General features: G+C 39.5%; 1 protein-coding gene across 1 annotated transcript in view; it reads right to left on the reverse strand.

Annotated features, from left to right (window-relative positions):
• Positions 1 to 1169: 1169 nt before the first annotated feature.
• arvcfb (ARVCF delta catenin family member b) overlaps positions 1170 to 19069 on the reverse strand; it is a 120873-nt gene continuing 102973 nt past the window's right edge. Inside the window, exons 10-18 of the mRNA XM_029509986.1 lie at positions 16493 to 16620; positions 14547 to 14697; positions 13907 to 14099; positions 12807 to 12918; positions 12413 to 12504; positions 11272 to 11318; positions 9638 to 9729; positions 7444 to 7556; positions 1170 to 4098 (exon numbers count right to left, since the gene is read on the reverse strand). Of these exons, the coding sequence (XP_029365846.1) occupies positions 7455 to 7556; positions 9638 to 9729; positions 11272 to 11318; positions 12413 to 12504; positions 12807 to 12918; positions 13907 to 14099; positions 14547 to 14697; positions 16493 to 16620 (917 nt within the window). The 3' untranslated portion in view covers positions 1170 to 4098; positions 7444 to 7454. The remainder of the gene's footprint in view (positions 4099 to 7443; positions 7557 to 9637; positions 9730 to 11271; positions 11319 to 12412; positions 12505 to 12806; positions 12919 to 13906; positions 14100 to 14546; positions 14698 to 16492; positions 16621 to 19069) is intronic.

Below are 19069 nucleotides of genomic sequence, written 5' to 3' on the forward strand. Positions count from 1 at the left end.
AAAGACATTTTTCCATTTGTACTTTCACTGATTTGTGACTTCCACGTAAGGATTTATGAATTGTCATGTTGGCTCATATTCATAATCTTTAAAAGTGCTTTTGTTTCTTGTCTCTGCTTCCTTCATTTATGACAAAACATATACTGAAAATGCTGCCAAATATTGAGACTCCTTGGAAAGTGAAGGCTCCTGCAAAGTTAATTGCTGCAGACGTTAGAAGAAATCTAATGGCTTGACCAAGGATAAAAGGGTGGGGGCAAAGCTCTCCAACACTAAGGTTTAAACCTCGGTCATCACATTTTAAGTTACTCTGCTTTGTTAGGACACCAGCCTATTGTCTCCAATTGTAAAAACTTTTTCATATTGTGTTAGAAAACATACTTTTACTTTCCAAGTAATGGTCCATTAATTAAATATAACAGTAGAAATCCCTATGAAAATGCAGACTCCATGATAGTACATTGTTTGCATTTATTAGGCAGAGACTACCCCCATTCTGCTTCTAAACATACATCAGTTTTTGTGGACATGGCATGATTTTGGACTGTGGGAGGAAGCTGGTGTACTCTGATGACACCAACAGGGTAAACATGCAAACTCTACAAAGAAAAGGTCCCAGGCCTGGGACAGAAACCAAGGAACTTCTTGCTATGAGGCAACAGTGCTTAACACTTCACCACACCACCCCTATCTAATAAAAAAAAAAAAAAAAAAAAAAAAAAAAGGTAAGCTAAATCATTTTCCAGAAACAGAATTTTCCACATAAGTCAACTCTGAATCTTCAAGAAAATATTAAAAACAATATTAATTATTTGTTAGAGTATAAACTCTTTACAGTAAGTACCACAAATTAAATAATGTTATTTGGGTGAATTGACCATGAAGAAATGTGAAGAGGCTGTTATTATGACTAAAGACCATGAGTTTTACTGAAACCAATAACACAATAATAATAATAATAATAATAATACTAAAATAAGACACAAGTGCGAGTAGCTGCTTCTTTCCAGGCATGATTTATTGAAAACACATCAAATTTATACTCTACAAACCAGTATTTTTCCATTATGTTTAACAAGCGTAATATTTGCCTCTGGGTATTAGTAAAATTAACATAATACATTCTGTCACTGTGGCATTGCCTCTGCTCGCTACGAAAGCATTAACAATTTTACTCATCTAGGAAATCAAAACCATTTTTTGAATGAGTTTTTTTTTTTTTTTTTAATTTATAATACAATGTAATACAAGGCAGAAGCCGCACCAACAGTCTAAACTACTTGACTTTGGGGAGAAGGTGTGGTCACAGAGGAGGGTAGGGGCAGGGTGCAGGACAAATGAATAAGTGAGCAGAGTGGAGGAAGAAGGGGGGGCATAGGAGGAGAATGGAGTAGAGGTGAACAGACAGGATGGAGATGACAGTTGAAAGGGACCAATAAAGTTATATAAAACACACGTATCTTTATGTACCATGGAAAAGGTTAAGGCACATGATAGGTACAAACACATCTGCTACGGAGTAGTACTTTATTTTGACGGTCTTGAATCAGTTATATCTACACAGGTAGGTCTGTTTGACGCGATGTATGTGTCCTGTATTTATTTTACAGTTTGGCGTTTTGTTTTTGCACATCCACAAAAACAAAAACCCTTTTGATGAATGCATGCAAACATCACCTCCAGATCCTTTGGTTGTGGTACTGCATAGTGCAGTCAGGAATCGACAGTCATATGGGTCTTTCTTGTGAGGGTTCAGTATTGTCCAATGTAACTACACACTTCTTAGAACTCACAAAAGGGATGCTGGGTATCTTCATAACTTTTTTGACCTCGGAAATTAAAATTTATACAGTAAGTTTTTTTTTGAGTTTATTGATTTTTACCACAACGTACATTTTTGTAAACACTGTGTAAAATACGCAAGCTTTATAAAGTCACATACGTCACGAAGAAAAATCAGACTTCAACGCAGGCACATGCCGTTCGCCTTGATGACGCATGAGTGACACCAACTTGGACTGGACTCTTTCCGTGTCCGATTCAAAGTGAATCAGGAAACAGGAGGCTGGAACGGAGACCACACCCATTCCCACTGGATTTTTCAGTCTCACCAAGCAAGAGAAAAATGGCAATAAGATTCTGTATCCTTCTCGTTTTCTAAATCTCAACTGTCTTACCCATAACATTGTAAAAATATATACTATATATGACCAAACTTGAAGTTTTCATTCATACAGTGTGATTCAACTTTTTTTCATTTTGCGTTGAATAGCCAGATCCACTCGTCCACCTGAACTCTTTTCCTGCACACGAATGAATTAGTTCATATTTAAATGACACCACACACACGCACACACACAAAAAACAAACAAACAAACAAACAAACAAAAAAAAAACTGGCACTTGGAAAGAACAAAATATAAACATCTGTACACATCTGATTTTCTTCATGCTCACGACTGATTATTTCTCTTTAAGATGCGTTGGTGAAGGAGGACTCAGGGTTGATGGTAACTTGGTCTGAATACACCAGGAAGACAATTGAAGGGACTTGTATGATGTAAGACTGCCATCTCTCTCTGTCCCATCACCTGTCTGACCCCCTGACTCCTCCAGTATTGTCTGTTTCAGTGATGCAGGGGCTGCCAGACAACATGAATTTATCGCCCACATAAAGAGCACTGCAAATATTTTTTTTCTGTAAGATTATTTTGACATATACAAAATATAAATAGGTGATCGTCGGCATTACTCGACAATATTTGACACACGATTAAGTTAGGTTGTTATTTCTTGCTTACAAATATGGTGAGCCTTTATCAAATGAGATGTGCTTTCCAAACAATGTGATATTAATATACATCTAAGAAGTCTGTTATTTTTTGTTTGGTTTTTTTCCCCTTCATTTTGCTATTTTTTTTTGTTCCTTTTGACCTTAATATACATTTATATAAAATCCAACAAAAATAAAAATGCTTTTAGATCTATACTTTCAACAAGAGAACAATCTTCTGCCTTTCTTTTCAAAAACACAAATCATTTATAAACAAATGCCTTATATCCTCTTTAATAGACATCATTGACAAAGAGCAACCAACCAAGAAACTCAAAGAATCGTGTCGCTACACAAATGAAGTGGTAACACATGTAACCACAACTCTGTGAAAGTTGAATGTCAACATGCAACTTGTCTCATACATGTTGATCATGATGAAACAGAAAGTCCTTCCATTTTGTACCTTTGCTCCGCTGTGTTAACAAAACCTGTCACACCATCGGATGTACACACTTTGTCACTTTACTTTTTCCGAACCACAACTTGCAGGCTCCTTGCTTCTATAAGTTGGACCAACTGGTAACCATGTTTGATTTCAAAGCATCTCACCCACCCCCCCCCCTTTCTCTTTTGAAAAAACACAGTGAACCAAATGGATTGTAAATCTATGAGATCAGGCTGCTGAGAGTACATGTCTATCCGCTATGCTACAGCTCTTCTCAGGCTCGGTTTCTCTCCTTTTACTTTCACTTTTCTGTGTCTTTGTCCATCCCACTATCCTGAAAACAAACGTTCAATAACTTTCAAACAAATCAGTTCAAATCTGTTCAATTCAAAATTGGCAACGAACTAAAATTAAATTTCCTCCAAACCCACAAAGTCTAGGGTGTGACACTGAAATTAAAAACATCCATTTTCTATATCTTCTACCACAGGTCTCTTCCACAGAGCACACTTTTCATTCCCATTCACTTCCTTCACGTCCCCTTATCGACTTGTCACATGTCCAGTTTTTCAACAGCACCGGCCTCTGTCCGTTTCTTGTTACTTGTACAACTCAACAAGAGTCAACACTGTAAAATTCACATGATGTCCAGTGGGAATGTAGATATGAGAAAGTAGTAGGAGTAGTCACTTTTTATTCTTTTTAACTTTTTTTCTGAAAAGCATGAGAATGCTGGCTGCTTCTGGGTAGTCGCTGTTGTGATTATGCATTTTCTTAAAATCCTCTTTTCTGTACAAAGTCCAACTCCAAAGATAAGCTCCATGTGAAATGGCAGTGGTGATAATTCTCCTCTAGCTGGGGTGTCGCACTTTTAAGCCTGAAGCACATGGAGAAAAGAGAATATATTAGAAGAACTGTTATTTTGAGTTTGAAAAGACAGTAAATGAAAAGCTTCGGTCCAAAATACTACACATTTGCTGTAAAATGTCAAATGGTAAGCTTCGTACTTTATAGTGAGTTGAGGACAAAACCATATTCTATATTTTTGCTATTGTCTATAAATTCCATGAAAGGACATATATCAAAAATGTGTCTACTGTTCATTGTAGTATCTTCGCCCAAGCCCAGTCGCCCCTATTCTTTAGTAAAGCTTTAAAATCTTTCCATTAAAAACAGGAAAAATAACTATGTGTTATGCAAAATGATGAATTGCTTTTGACAAACTCAGAAAAAAGAAGCTATTATGTGTTGATCCCCTTGGCTCTAAGCATGACTTAGCATCTCTTGACTCTATGTAATATCTGGACCCCAAGTCACCGTTTTAGTTCAGTGTCACTGCCAGTTGGCCCACTGGATAGAAACAAGACAAATAAATGTCACGTTGTCTGGTGAGAGTAGAAATGAGCAACTGTTTGTTGACGTTTTTGTGTTACTAATGAAGCTGTAAAGCTGTTTTAGTGATGCTTTAACAGCTGGTTGTGCTGCCCCCGTGTGACCTAAGGAAGCACAATTGTTGAGGGTGCAGCAGCACATCTGAGCACCTGACATGAGACAACCTCTTTACATGACAATCACTTTCAATATCTCAAACATAAACACAGTAGCAAATAGTGCTTCTGTTAGACTCGATTTTCAGCCCCAGATCAATCCATAACAGAAGAGTCCCAATGTCACAGAGGAATGAGCGACATCAGGCTTTTGCTGCACAGGCAATAATTGTTACTATCATTGTTTCTTTTAGTCTTTTCATGGGATTTATTGACAATACAAAAACTTTTGCTGGCCGTTAAAAGTTCAAATCTACTTTTAGTCCGGACTGAAACACTCCAGTTTGACTTCACGTATATGAGAGAGCTAGAAAGTCACTCTGCCTTATAACAATGCTTGAGAAATGTCATCACTGTCTAAATGTTTCCAAAATTAAAAAAAAAAAAAAAAACTTACCTAACAGTCCATTCCAACTTTTACCTGCAGCTTTTTTATAATTAAGAGGCAAGATTGCACTGTATACTGAAAATAATCATTTCCATAGTCACCCTGTGATGAGTTTCCTATGATAATTCCATGGATGGCGATAAAAGAATTGAGCAGATGGCCATTGATAAAGATGACTGAGAAAGGGAGATGACAAAACAAGACCTGATAGGAGGCCTCTGGCACAGGAGAGGATGACAGTGGTGAGAGGGAGGCAAAAGGGGGTTGATATGCTGCTAGTACAACAGTGAAAACTAATGAAGCTCACCCCGATCATCAGGCAGCCTTGCAAAAGTCATTTTGCGTGACACTGAACACTTGGTTGGCTTAGACTGAGTCAGGGACCTGGGGAAAGATGCCAGTAATGCACTGCGAATAAAATATACAAGTCTGAGGACATGATTCATTTTTATTAGGCTGTAGTGTTTATGACTGTAGCTCTATTCAGTGAAATGAATAAAAATGTTCTGTTGAAATTGTCTTGATGGCCTCTACTTAGAAAAACAGCAATTTTAGGGAATCTGTCAACCTCAAAGACAAACTGAATTCCATTCTTTGTGTGACTTAAGTGGAAATGTGGGTGTTGCTATGTTACTACGTTCATCTGGATAACTATTTATACAAACTAATCAAACCTGTTACTTCTAAGCGCAAATTGTATGTAAATTGAATTAATATTAGCCTCACATTACATGTCTTTCTTCTGCATATTGTGTATGGGTTGATCAAGTATGAATTTGTGTGTGTGCATGATAAGAGCTGGCTCCCTTCATCACCATCTTACATGAATTATTTATCTGAAGTCATCTTGCTTTGACCCAGCAATTTGTGTGCACGGCAATGTAGAGATTGTGTGGATGTGAGTGTGTCTGTGTGTGTGTCCCTATCTGTTTCTTCCCCCCTACTGCTTTTCATTAATGGATATCTGAGTCTCTGGAGGATCCATCTGGAGTGCAGAAGAATGATTCCCCTTCATCATTTGCCACCACTTTCAGCAAAGGCTGTCAGGGGAAGCAGTGATGAGGCTAGGCGTACATTTCAATCAGACAGGTGGTGCTGGATTGTAAACAGAGACTAAAGCCTGTCTGTTGTCTATGCTTATTATAGAGGAGGAGAAATAACTTTTTCTTTTTTTTTTTGCTAAACAGAGTTATATTGAATTGTTTGTTGCAAAAAAATCAATGTTAAAGGACAATTGTCTCTAAGTGTGATAAATGAATGATTCAATTCTTATTTTCCTCTGACATCCTGGTTAAATGGTTTGCTCCATACTTGCTGTTACAAGATTTCGGGATAAGGACTGAATGTGACTGGTTGATATCATGCTATTTTATGTCATGTAGAGGGGTAAAGAGCTGCAAGTGGATGTGTAAGTTGTGACATGCTTTCCTTTTGTTTCCGAATTTTAGTTTTGGACATTTTGTACCCTTATTTTATCCAGTACTTGGCAGAGTGAGTGACACACAGGGAGAGAGAGAGGAGAACGACCAGGAGCATACAGTAGGAACGTGGCTGGATTCAAACCAGCGATGCTGCGATGACATGGCAGACGTTCTAAACCGCTGGGCTTGTGCACCAAGTTGGAACTTTCCTAGTGTGCTGTTCTTGCTGTTTTGGTTTTTAGAAAAGCTAGACAAAAGACTATGAAATTCTTTTAGAGTAACGCAAGTTCCTCTTATTACAGCCACAAATCTAAAGCTTGACAGACCTTCTGTGCCTAGTTGCAGTTGCTATGATTGAAGAATGGTTGTTTGAAAGAGGGTTTAGTAAACAGTCAATTAAACAATGACAAATGAGGCGTATTTTAATTAAAATCCACCGCAGCGTTCTGTTACACTGAAACACTGACATCAGGTTGTGATTGTTTGTGTATGGCATACATTATCTTGAAATTAATTTTTCCCCTCAATGATTTGATAGAAAAAAAAGCGTGTGGAACAAAAGAGCCTGTGTAAATAAGGAGTGTTGAAATACTGCATAAAAGCTTAATATTTTGAACTCAGAGTTATCAAAACACATACTTGATTACACTACAGGTTAATAGCATAAATGTCACCAAGAAGACCAAGGTGACTTCACCAGCTGACTACTGTGGGCTCAGGGTGACAGCAGGTCTACGTGATATAGGGTGAGGATAAAAGGAAAACAGGTGGAAACGATGAGGAAACAGGGAATGAAAGGACACTACAATTGAACATGAAAGGTGAAGGTTGTTATTTTTTTGGTGTGATTTTGTTTTCAGACCTACCATGCATGCATTTAGACCCAGGAGTCAACAGGCTGGGGCTTAACATCACAAGCGTCCACCAGACTGACCGCAGGCCTGTTACTCCTGATATAGTGTTTCCTATTTGTGTCATTCTGTCGCCAGGAAGACGGATTAACAAGAACAAAAAAAAAAGAAAAACAAAAAGAAAACAAAAAACAACACAGTAAAACAAAAAGAAGTCAATACATTTCAGAAGTACACGCACGTAGACATACAGATACATGCATCTGGGATCAGAGAAGCCAGAGTTAGTTCCCTGCCTTAAGGAAAGCTGGGAAAGAAGTCAAAGTGATTACAAAATAGTGTCGCAAAACATGCAAATGAAAGAGGGTGAGAGCAGTTTCACAGCCAAGTTCATTCAAAGCTTGCAGAACACCTCTGGGAAGTACAGACAGGAGACTTGGAAGACAGCTTTGGAGTAACACATGAAGGTCTCCACACTCTGAAGACTAACATGACTATGCTGTACTCCTTTCTGTGGATTCAGAGCTAGTAAAAGAACTCAACTTCAAGAGACAGCATCAATTAATCCCTAACTGATTATTAGACTTCTGAGTAAAATCGCCTTTTACACAATACCTCTAATAGTTATAAAGACACTTTTAAATAATAACAATGGAAATATTAGAAATTGTTATATTAAATGTAAAGATATGTATAAATTTTTTTCAAATGTTATATTTTTGAACAGGAGCTTTTTCTTTTTACGGAGCTATGTAATAGCTCTGACGCTGCATATTCGCCCTGAGATTGAGGCAAAATTTGAATTCCTTTTTAAAATGTGTGCTCAAGCTCAACAAATCTGCTAGATGCAGAGAAGACATCAGTTAAGACCAGATGAGAATCTTGTTTTTGCAAACCTCCAGTAGTTTAACTTAATGTGTAAGTGGATGCAGCGATGTACAGTTGAAGTGCACTCCAGGATGTGGACAGCACATAACGGCATCACCGTTATGAGCAGGTTTAGCTTCAGCTACAACTGACTCCCCTAATGGAACACAAAATTAAAATGTTCTACCAGGGAGAGCAGTGGCCCATTTCTCTCCTTGTGTTAAGTTCAACTGGCAACCAAGAGAAATCAATGCAGCAGTGCACTCAACATTAACACAATTTTAAAATGAAAAGAAATCTTGAAGTGTTGATTTGATTGAGAGAGAATATGCTACAAGTATTGCTCATATAATAACTGCAATTGCTTTTATTTTAAATTTAAAGAACTGTGAGACTGAATCCACAGTGAGCATTAAAAATGTTATTAGCTCTCAGCAACTCTTCTCTCAGGTATTTTCTTCTTCACTGTTGCTTGAAGCAGAAAGAAACACAAGAACCAGCTTCAGTCAAGTCAGGTCATTAACTTCAGGACTACTTTCGGATTATAATAATCTGTAACTATAATAATAAGTAGTAGATCCATAATAAAACATGAACGGCTGTCCACTAACTAATTTAGTTTAATCCTGATTAAATTCCAAACACAAACATTTCTGAGTTTGAGTTTGAACATGCATGGTTGTGCATCTATATATTAAATTAGGGACATATACCAAACTAAATTTAACGGACTCTTGATGTCAGCTATTTTATAACCCCACAGGGTAAATCCCATTAATATAGCAGAAAGTAGATCAAATGTAGACTACAACAAAGCATTTGAGAAGCATCTGACACATGTCAGACACCCTCTGAAGCCATTATTCCATGACTCCTCATTGAGGGTGGATTGCCAGTCCATTTAACAATAAACAAACTGTGTCTTCCGAGTAAAATGGTTGTATAATCAGCAGACAACCACCTGATAATGTAGCAATGTGCTCATTGCCAAGGCAAGGGTCGTCTCCACAAGGAGTGCTTGTTGGCGGGTGCTTTTAATCAGTCTCAGATTAATTACTTTACAGACACCAAAAGCTTACACTCAATTAACGAGTGGCTTGCAGATCGGATGCTCTCCACAGTACTGAGCTGGGGCAGGCAACAATAACAGAGAATGACAAGTTCCAGCCTATTTAAAGAATCAATAGGATTAAGAGCCTCTAATGAGGCCCACCACAGTAAGCACGAAGAGAGAGAAAACAAGAAAGAGAGAGAGAGAGCGTGATAATAGTTCAGTGAGGCATCATTATTTCGTCCTCTACGTCCTTTATCCCGCGGGAGATCAGAAGAGGTCTGTCTGTACCTTCAATGGCTCCTGCTCTGTCAGATCCACTGAGCCGTCGCCTGTCTTGTACTTGCAGTCCTTATCCCTCTGGTCAATGGTGGAGTAACCATCTAATGAGGTCAGAGAACAATAGTTAGCTAATACTTCTTCAGTGAAAAGGCAAGCATTGTCAAACAGTTCACAGTCTTGTTTTATCTTGTGTCGAATGACCAAAAAAAAAAAAAAAAAAACGTTTTCTGCGCTGGAACATTTACCTGTGTGCCAGGAAAGAGGACAGAAGGCTAATCATACTTCCGCACTCTTAGTGACTGTCTAAACTTTCCAGCACTCGTTGTTGTTTGCCACTGCAGGTGCTCATACACAAACTAGTTTAAGGATTTTTCAGTGGTTTTTGACTCTGTCCCACTAACTTATTTAAAAAAATTCTTTCTCAAATAACCTGCCTTAGGGCCAATACAAGAGGTAAATCCCTTAAATTGTGCTCAGCCCTACGTGTTAGACTGAGTGAAACTATTTTATAAGCCTTCATTTTAGCAATGCAAATATTTATTACATAGACATGAGGACAAAATGACCGAAAGCAAATGTAGATTTCTTTATTACCTGGAGATGCAACATAAAAATATGCTCATATGAGCATGTGATAACGACTGGGGTGAGCGGCAACAAATCCAACTCTAATCACTTGTACATCTCCTCAGATAGAACAAATTCATTCACCCCTCCACGATTCAGTGTGAAGAGCGATCATACAAACATGTCCTTATCTATTCAATCACTTATTTACATTCATTAGATGGCCTGATGACAGTTGTCATGGTGTGCACTGGGTGAACAGTTCTTTGTTAGTATGATGAGATTTGATGAAGGAATGAACCAAGATGAACTAATTCCCCATCTTAGTCAGCAATACACAACACAACAAGGCTTCGTTCCAATTTTCTGAATTTTAGAGTTTATCAGTTAAATATTTCAAGCTGTTGTTTTATGTTGTGGCTAAAATCATTACAAAAAAAAAAACCCAAACAAAAAAACAAGAACCCCAGAGTCTTCAGAGTAATCCTTCTCCTTGTTGAAAGCAAGTGTAAAAAGCTTTATGCATTAGTCTCAAATCCTTCTTTGAGTCTTTTAGTCGTAGTTTCACATTGGGCACAATTCCTAGGGGTGATTTTTAGACTGTGGATAAATACAGACCCATAGGACTTAATGGTAAACCAACATAATACTGTGAACCAAATAAGGGTGATTTGAAAAACAAAAAACAACAAATATGAAATGAATAAACCTCTAAGTTGCAGTTTCATATTATTCAGGGGAAATCTGCACCGAGATATAATGAGCGTGCATTTATTATGCAGTAAGTGAAGGCACATCCACACCTTTGAGCGCAAAGCTTCTAATCAAGGCCCAGCTTTGTACAAACATCTCGTCAACAGAGGGGTCCTGCATACAGCATCAAAGAGTGTCATGTCATACCCAGATCTGGATTTTAAGTGGTTTAAAATTGCTGATTCAAAAAGAGAAAAATTCTTGGCAACATTTAATATGCCCAGCAGTGGAAGAGATTGTCGAATCACAAGAGAAGCTATGGAAAGATTAGAGGAGAGCTAGTTCTTCTTTGGCTAAGGACAATCATGCAGTCTGACTCTTACCTGGACCCAGCTCATCCATAGGTATCATATCACCACTGCCACATTTCCTGGTGCCTGAAAAGCATTCATATGCCATTTGTACAAAAAAACGCGGTGCCCACACACACAAACTGAGTAACTGAGCCAAAACGGTGCTGCTTTTCAGGGTAATGGTTTTTAGCCAGTGATTGAGTAAAGCAAACTAGGAGTGGGCAGACATGAGCGCCAAGATTCATGTGTCTGTACGGATGCAAAGAAAGTGGTGGCCATATAGCCAAAAATTAGGAGAGTAACCTGCTACTATGCTACTGACTCCTCTGCCAGAAAGATGTTTGTTGGGCCAATGTGCTGCACCAATCCCCCTCCCTCCCCCACACACGCTGCTGCTGTTAAAGTAAACTTCTATTCCACATTTTTGATTGGATACAGCTAAACAGTTTTTGAAAGGTGGAGGGCTCTTCATTATTCCTGACCTTATTATATCAATTTAAAACCCAAAATGAAAAAAAAAAAAACACCAGCGTTGCCACAAACAGCTTTTTTTTTTTTTTTTTAAATTTCATATTCCTTCAAACAAACTTTAGTCAGGTTTTCGTTCAACAGCAGCAGAATTCTGTTTGATGGCATTACTCCATCATACACAGTAACACACTGCACCTTCACCACACAAGGGGTGAGAGTAATAATGCTGCAAGCACGGTGCTTAAAGATAGCCACAAAGAAAATACACACATGTCCTCAAGTAGACACCTTGAGAAATGGCTGTTCTCCGTATTTTGTTTCAACCTGTTTCAGGGACTGTACAGGTGGGGTAATGTCAGGACAATAATAATAGGTACTTTACATCATGTGGAAGCATGTATTAGCTGGTTAAAACTGAACATAATCAGCTGTATTTCTTCTGTTGTGAATAATTCCTGCGAACAAATAAATTCTAACATTGCACTGCGTGTAGCCAAAATCTGAGGTTTTTTTTTTTCCTTTGAGCTCATTTGTTTTTCAAAAACTATTAAAACACATCGTGAGTCACACTGTTAGACTGCTAAGTGAAAAGTTTCTTTTGATGTGCTTTGTTTCAAATGAGCTCCACATACTTCTTCTCATCTATCCCACCAATTCGTCCTGTGAACAGGCAAAAACAGGAACAAACCCAAACAGAGACACACCTTGATTTTTCTCCATCAGGGGTAGAGTGGTGTCGTCATAGCCTGGCTTGCCATTTTTAGTTACTTTAGGAGTGGTTGTCACTGTGGGCTGAGAGGAGTGACAGAGCAACGAGGTCAAACAGCTCAGGTACTGTGCACTTTTCTATCAATATAGAAATGTAAAATATGTAAAATATGCATATACGTGAAATATCATACACTTATAGCATATATTAAATAACCAAAATAAATAGTAAGATCTCTGTCCTCACATTCTGGTAACATTTTTATTAGACTTTGAACCATTCTGTATATAATATGAACATGCGCTCGATATATTTAAAATTTTAGGCCCTGATGACAGCACTGAAGATTCACACTACAGCCCTCTGTAGGAACCTAGCACCGTACCTGGAAGTGGCTCTTGTTCCAGCCATCCTTGGTCAAAGCGTTTCTTAACTCCTTGTAACTCCATACTGTCTGTAGCACATGGGACGCAGCCTTTGTTTCTCGAGCCGATTGGCTGAAAGATCCACGACAAAGATGACACAAATTTAGAAATAATGAATAAGAATTAAAGTCAGGAACCCCATCTGTTTCCCAAAACATTGACGGCTGGGTGTGTGTTATTAGCATGTCGCTGCTGCTGCAATCAATCTCTCTGTTCAAAGACTTCAATTCTTCACAGTGGCTCCAGGGTCTAGTTTTTAATTCATAGCCGCATGATTGCTTGTTTCATTAGCCACATCGGAGCCACCAGCATTAATTACACGTGAGTCAGGGTTCTCTTCAAAGCAAGCTAATCTCAGAGAGGTGACAGAAACCAAAGCTATTTGGTGTGTGTGTGTGTGTATATATATAATACACATGGTTGCTGATTTCCTGAGGTCAATAAGGGACTGGCCCTTAGAAAGTGCAGACCCTCTTTGTTTTGGAATGGCTGCCACTATGATTCCTGAATTCAGTTTTTGTTTTCAGGTGGTTGATGGGAACTTAGACAAATAGCTACATGCTTACTTCTATAAGGAGCAGCTTCAAAGGCACCCCCGTATAACAATTCCCTTCAGTTTTAAAAAGCCTATTAATTAATGTGTGGTGTGTGTGTGTGTGTGTGTGTGTGTGGGCTGAGGCTTGTTAAAGTACAGTACTGTGGTCGCCAAGCTCAGGCTATTAGAGACACATTACATTGTCCTTCATGAATACTAACATAAAGGCTCATGATGCAAATTGCATTCAAGGTCGCACTGTAATTATCTGCACTGTATATGTATAAGGTCTCTGTGGTAAACCCACACTTCTAGCGTAGTTTACACAAATATGAACAAAGAGTTCTTCTTTAGTTCACTGTTTGATCAACCAACAGCATATAACACACAAGATCACCCGCAACACACTAATCTTCAACAAAATTGATTCACAAACCTAATTCAATCCAAATGAGACAATATCCAGCTTTAAAGGGACTCCAGCGACTTTAGTTACATTTGTGTGATATATATTCAAAGCATTACCTAGTCCTATTAATGGCAACCAGCTTCTCGATGGCCTGCGCCTGGATGAGGGAACGAGCGTTTTCGGAGCTGTCAGTGACGATCTCGTGGATGGTGTTGAGGATGGCAACCACGGTGTCCTCCTCCAGGTTCTTAGCCGGTCGCTGCTGACCACTGGGCAGGTTGCTCACTAAGTCCCGCATGGCATAGCTTCCTATAGGGTGAAGAATTTTCTCTAAGGTTAAGCAGGAGATAAAGCTGGAATAATAAGGTTTCATTTAGAAAGTCAGATCAGAAAATTTGGTAATTAAATTCACCGACATATACTTTTGGGAATTGCAAGTTGAATCTTTGAAGTGATTTTTTGCACAGAACAGCATTCGCAGACTTTGTTCTCTTTTTCTTGAAATAAGATTCAGAACAGATCTCCTCAGTGCCAGCATCAGCAAGAAGGATAATTGCAGCCAATAAATATTTCAGAGTACATAAGGGCATACGCACTGTGTTAAGACAGACTTGAAAGGTTTCAACTAATCCTAAAAGAAGCTAGACTTCAGACAATCACTGTTGCTTCAGTAGCAGAAACATAAGTGTGCCAGTGTTCTAAACAAAAATGCTGTCTGGTATGTGTGTGTGTGTGTGTGGGGTTGATGGTTTGTACCGATCAGGTCCTTGTTGCGGCGGTCAATGGACAGGTTGCGCAGAGCGATGGCCACAGCTCGGACCACCTTATCAGAGTCAGAGCGCAGCAGCTCCACCAGGATGGGGAGACCTTTCTCTTTACGCACTGTGGCTCGGATGTAGTTGGACCACTGGAGGGAATACAGAGGAATGTTGCGGATGCTTTTTTTATAATTTCAACCTCTGACCTTTAGCGAAGGCTGCGCGAGCACACATTGTCAGCAGCATCCCTTTTGACATTAATATAGAAATGCAGATTCCCAACTGGGAGCTGCCTGGTGTGATCAGGCTTCTTTTTTCTTTCTTTCTTTGACCACTGGGAAAGCACCATTGTAGGAGTTCATCTTATGTCCACATTACCAAGAGAGGGGTAGACTTTTTTAACCATGCACTCACTATCTACTGGACAGCTTAACACTGTTCCGTGGTCTTGACTAATTCACATTACACAGTGGGACTATGAATTGCGAAAGTGTGATAAAATCTCTCAAAATTTAAACATCATTAGATGTTACATGTCTTTTTTTGTTACATGAAACATTAAGTTTTACATAAAAGAGTTTCTCTTCTAAGATGATACCCCTAGAGATGTAATTAAGCTGAGAGAAAATGAAACTATGCCACCAGATGGCAGTAGCAAGCCTCGAAAAACAGGTCAACCCAGTGGCGCAGACAAAAGCAACCAAAAGCAGAGGATAAGGAAGATTTACAAGAGAAGCTCTGATATACTCTCAGGGAGCAGGGACATGCTTTGTCCAGCTACCAGATGGGCCAGTGGGGTGGGTTTCTGCCTCCACAGGTCTATGAGCTCAGCCAAGAATTCTGATCAGCTTCCACAGAAAAAAAAGAAAATGCCAAGGGAAAGAAGGATTTCTCCTCAAAACGGCCACCTGAGCTGAAAATCACTGCCACTGAATTATTCAGAGAACTACATGGGAGACTAACGGCTGGATTTCAACTTGTGAAATAATAATTATAACAATAATAATAATAATAATAATAAAAAGAGTTCAGGTGCTTTTTCCTCTGAAGCTGCTGGTGGCTTCAGAGGACTGAGGAATGTGTTTACAGTCTAACACATGGGTGTTAAGTGCAGTGGCGTCGTGATGCGTCGTGGGCTGTGTACCACCAGTCTGCTGAAAAACATAAGTGACCAATCTTGCCTGAGGTGCTGCGTATTAACTGGCACCTGACAACTGGCCTTCTGTGTTGATAATGCACTGCTGCCTACGAGCCAGACAGCCTCTCAGCAGCTCTACAGCCGTTCTAATTGGAATAAATGTCTGAGTCTCGCTGTAGAGGTCCTTACATCATCCATCACCAGGCAAACCTCTACCAGAGATGAGAGCGTGTTGTATTGTAGTTATCAAGCCCTTAGCTAGTTGTAAAAGCAAGCAAAGAAAAAGAAAGCAAAGGTCCTAACGTTGAAATCTATTAACCTAAAAAAAACAGGCTTTCTACTAATATTCAAAAAATGTTACAAATTTCTCTTTCCAATACTCTATTGTCAAAGTGTGCGGGGATATGTTGAGTTTTCAGAGCACTTAATTCTGAGAGTACAATGATTATTTTTCAGGTTTTCAGCTCCCAAGTACCCCAGCAACCAATTTTTGCTAAAGAATTGACTGTTTTAGCAGTTTTAGCAGCCTGCTGCCTGCCTGTTGTGTCCGATTGTTAACATTCACTTCTTCTTAATGTGCTGCGTCTGTGGTTTCAAACAGAGGGCATTTGCATCTTGTTATAGGGACTCCAAGCATCTCTAGGGACAAGTCTTGTGTTCTGGTAATTCAATCACAGTCCAAAACAGCTGCTATTGAGGGAATGGGATGGTGATGACAAAAGGAGCTGCTAAAGCGCAACATAGAAGTGAAAAAGTCAGACACAAAAGTGTGTGCTTGTTCACCCTCCCTGAACCTCTGGACTCACGGTCCACTGTCCAGCGCTGAGGTTTTGCAGAGCCCCGGCAGCGGCCTCCAAAGTGTTGTAGTTCTGGCTCTCTGTCAGCAGAGACAGGTACAGCCTCACCACTTCCGGCTGATACAGCAGCTCAAAGCCTGCAGGGAAACAGAGATACACACACACACACACACTGTTCAACTTCCCTGCCAGAAACAGGCCAATTAGGCAGCGTGAAGGTACGGGCACTATACTGCAGAGATGTCTTTCTCAGACTATGGCACAAGGGAACAGAGACAGAGGTCTGGTGTTGGATATAATGTGAAGGGACTGGCCAAAAAAACAAGACAAAAAAGAGCCCGTTTTGCATTACCAGTTGGAAATGTAGACATTTTACCAGTACGGAGCGTATAAAACCAGGTTTTATACGCTCCGTACTGGTTTTTATACCTGTAAGCCTGACAGGTATAAAAACCTTACAGTGTAAGGCCTGAAGAAACTCTGGAACAGCGTCTAGTAATAAAACGTGTTATGGATGAGGATTTTAACTGTGGAAAAGACAACAAGGGGAAGCTATTGATCTGACAGTTCTGACCAAACTCTAAGTGTTTCAGAGGGGTAGAACATGACACGCTCCACAACAGCCAATCAGTAAGCCTTCCCTCTGATGGAAACCTAATTTCATTATCAGCTCTCAAGAGAGAGGAGGCACCAGGAGAAACATGGAAATCAAATCACATCACATCAAATGTATTCATCTAACGGTTCTCTTCATTTCACACATACAGGTTGCTCACTAAGTGTATTATAAAGGATCAAAAAGACACATGATGATTTAATTAAAAGATCAAAGCATGTAAATATCTTATGTCAAGGTCATTTTCAGTCATACATTTTGTTTTTTGCCTGGAAGCAAGGACAATTCGTCAAGATTTCAATAGCACTTCCTCTCTACTGTGATGATCCCGACGGCAAACTACACACAGTCTCCTAAAAGTAGTCATGTAATAGGATCTTAAGATTTTTTAACTCCCATACAGCGAGTTAAGAAATCTTGATGGCAACAGTTTTAAGTAAACGTCTTTAGAGCCAGGAATCAAAACAAAGCCAGAAGTAGGGCTTCAACAGGGGCACAATCTGCTGTCACCCACTGAGGCTTTAACGGCCTTTTGCTGTCTGGATCACAAGTTAGCTGATGCTTTGGAACTCGTGCCTAAAATCATCTTTTGCAGAAACACCATTTCACCAGCAGCTTCCTTTCGCTCCTCCACAACTAGACCCATGCGATTCCATATCATTTTTCTATTCCTTTAGGCTCAAATTGCAGAAACTATAACCTACTGTTTCTTCCCAGTTTCTATTTGAAAACCCCTGCATTATGTGGTCAGAGATATATGGAGCCCGTGTTTGTTTGAGAGATGCCCAAGGCCCAACAAGGCAAGTCGAAATAAAGAACCGTTTTGTAAAATGACTGTTGTGAGTATGAATAAAATCCCTTGAGAGGTCATCTTAAGTTAACATCTTCTTTTCTTTTTTCTTTTTTTTTTTTTTTTTACACTGGCTTACTTTTTTAAATCGAAGAAAAGAAAACAGTCATAGAGGGAAGAATGCCATTTGTGTGCTTAAGAAGTATAACAGTAACATGGAAATTGAAATTTGTGCCTCTAAATCCACATCTCACACCCATAATTTACAGAGGGTGGAAGCCTGAGTGCACTCTGCGATTGCCAGATTCAGACACAGCAACATAGTTGTTAACACTCTAAAGGCAGCGTTTTCATCCCCGTGGCGTTCCCCTTCTTGATTATGCCAAGTCCACCCGAGAATATGTGGGGGTGGAATTCCCATGTCGGGAAGATGTTACTTCTGCTTGAGATATCTTGAGCTTATTTTCAGAGAAGGGGCTGAGGCAGGAATGGTTCCAGTTGTAACCATGTGCCACAACATGAATCACATCAATAGGTTTTCTGAGTGACGCAAGAGGGTGAGTTTGCAAACCAGACACTCAGCAACATTCAGCATGCTCCTCATATTTCTGGGCCTACTGGGTGCAGACTCAGCAAACTGGAGACCATCTTGCAGGCAATCTTGTTGACAGACACTTCATCTCCAAAGCAGATTACCATCTGCACAAAATGCCAGCCATGTTGAACGTCTTTTGTCACGTTTGCCTTTGCTCCAACACTTTGCTGGTGAAGTGGACATTTAATAAATGAAGGACGAAAGAAAAAAAAAAAAAAAGACATGTTCTAGTCAACAAAGGAGAATTAGGACTGAGGAAAATTCACTGGCGATCTAAACTAATTCCCTTATCCTTAGTGGAATTTCTCACCGTTGAGCCAGGGAATATATCTGCCAGAGGTTTAAGTCAGTGTCCTTAGCGGGGGCCTAATGCCAACATCAAGCACCTTCAGGTCTGTCCTTCTTCCTGACACTAGCCAAGTCAAGCTCTGTTGGCAATCTATATTGTGTTGTTGTTGTTGCTGTCGTCATACGTCTCCTGCTAGCTTTTCAGCCTGCTAGTTTTAAGTTTCTTGGTCGGGCATCAAATTCAGAGGGGGAGATGAGCTGTCAGCATGATGCATGATGTGACCTTGGCTTTCCTCA

The sequence above is a fragment of the Echeneis naucrates genome, chromosome 9 (genome assembly GCF_900963305.1).
Source record: "Echeneis naucrates chromosome 9, fEcheNa1.1, whole genome shotgun sequence".
Taxonomy (NCBI): Eukaryota; Metazoa; Chordata; class Actinopteri; order Carangiformes; family Echeneidae; genus Echeneis; species Echeneis naucrates.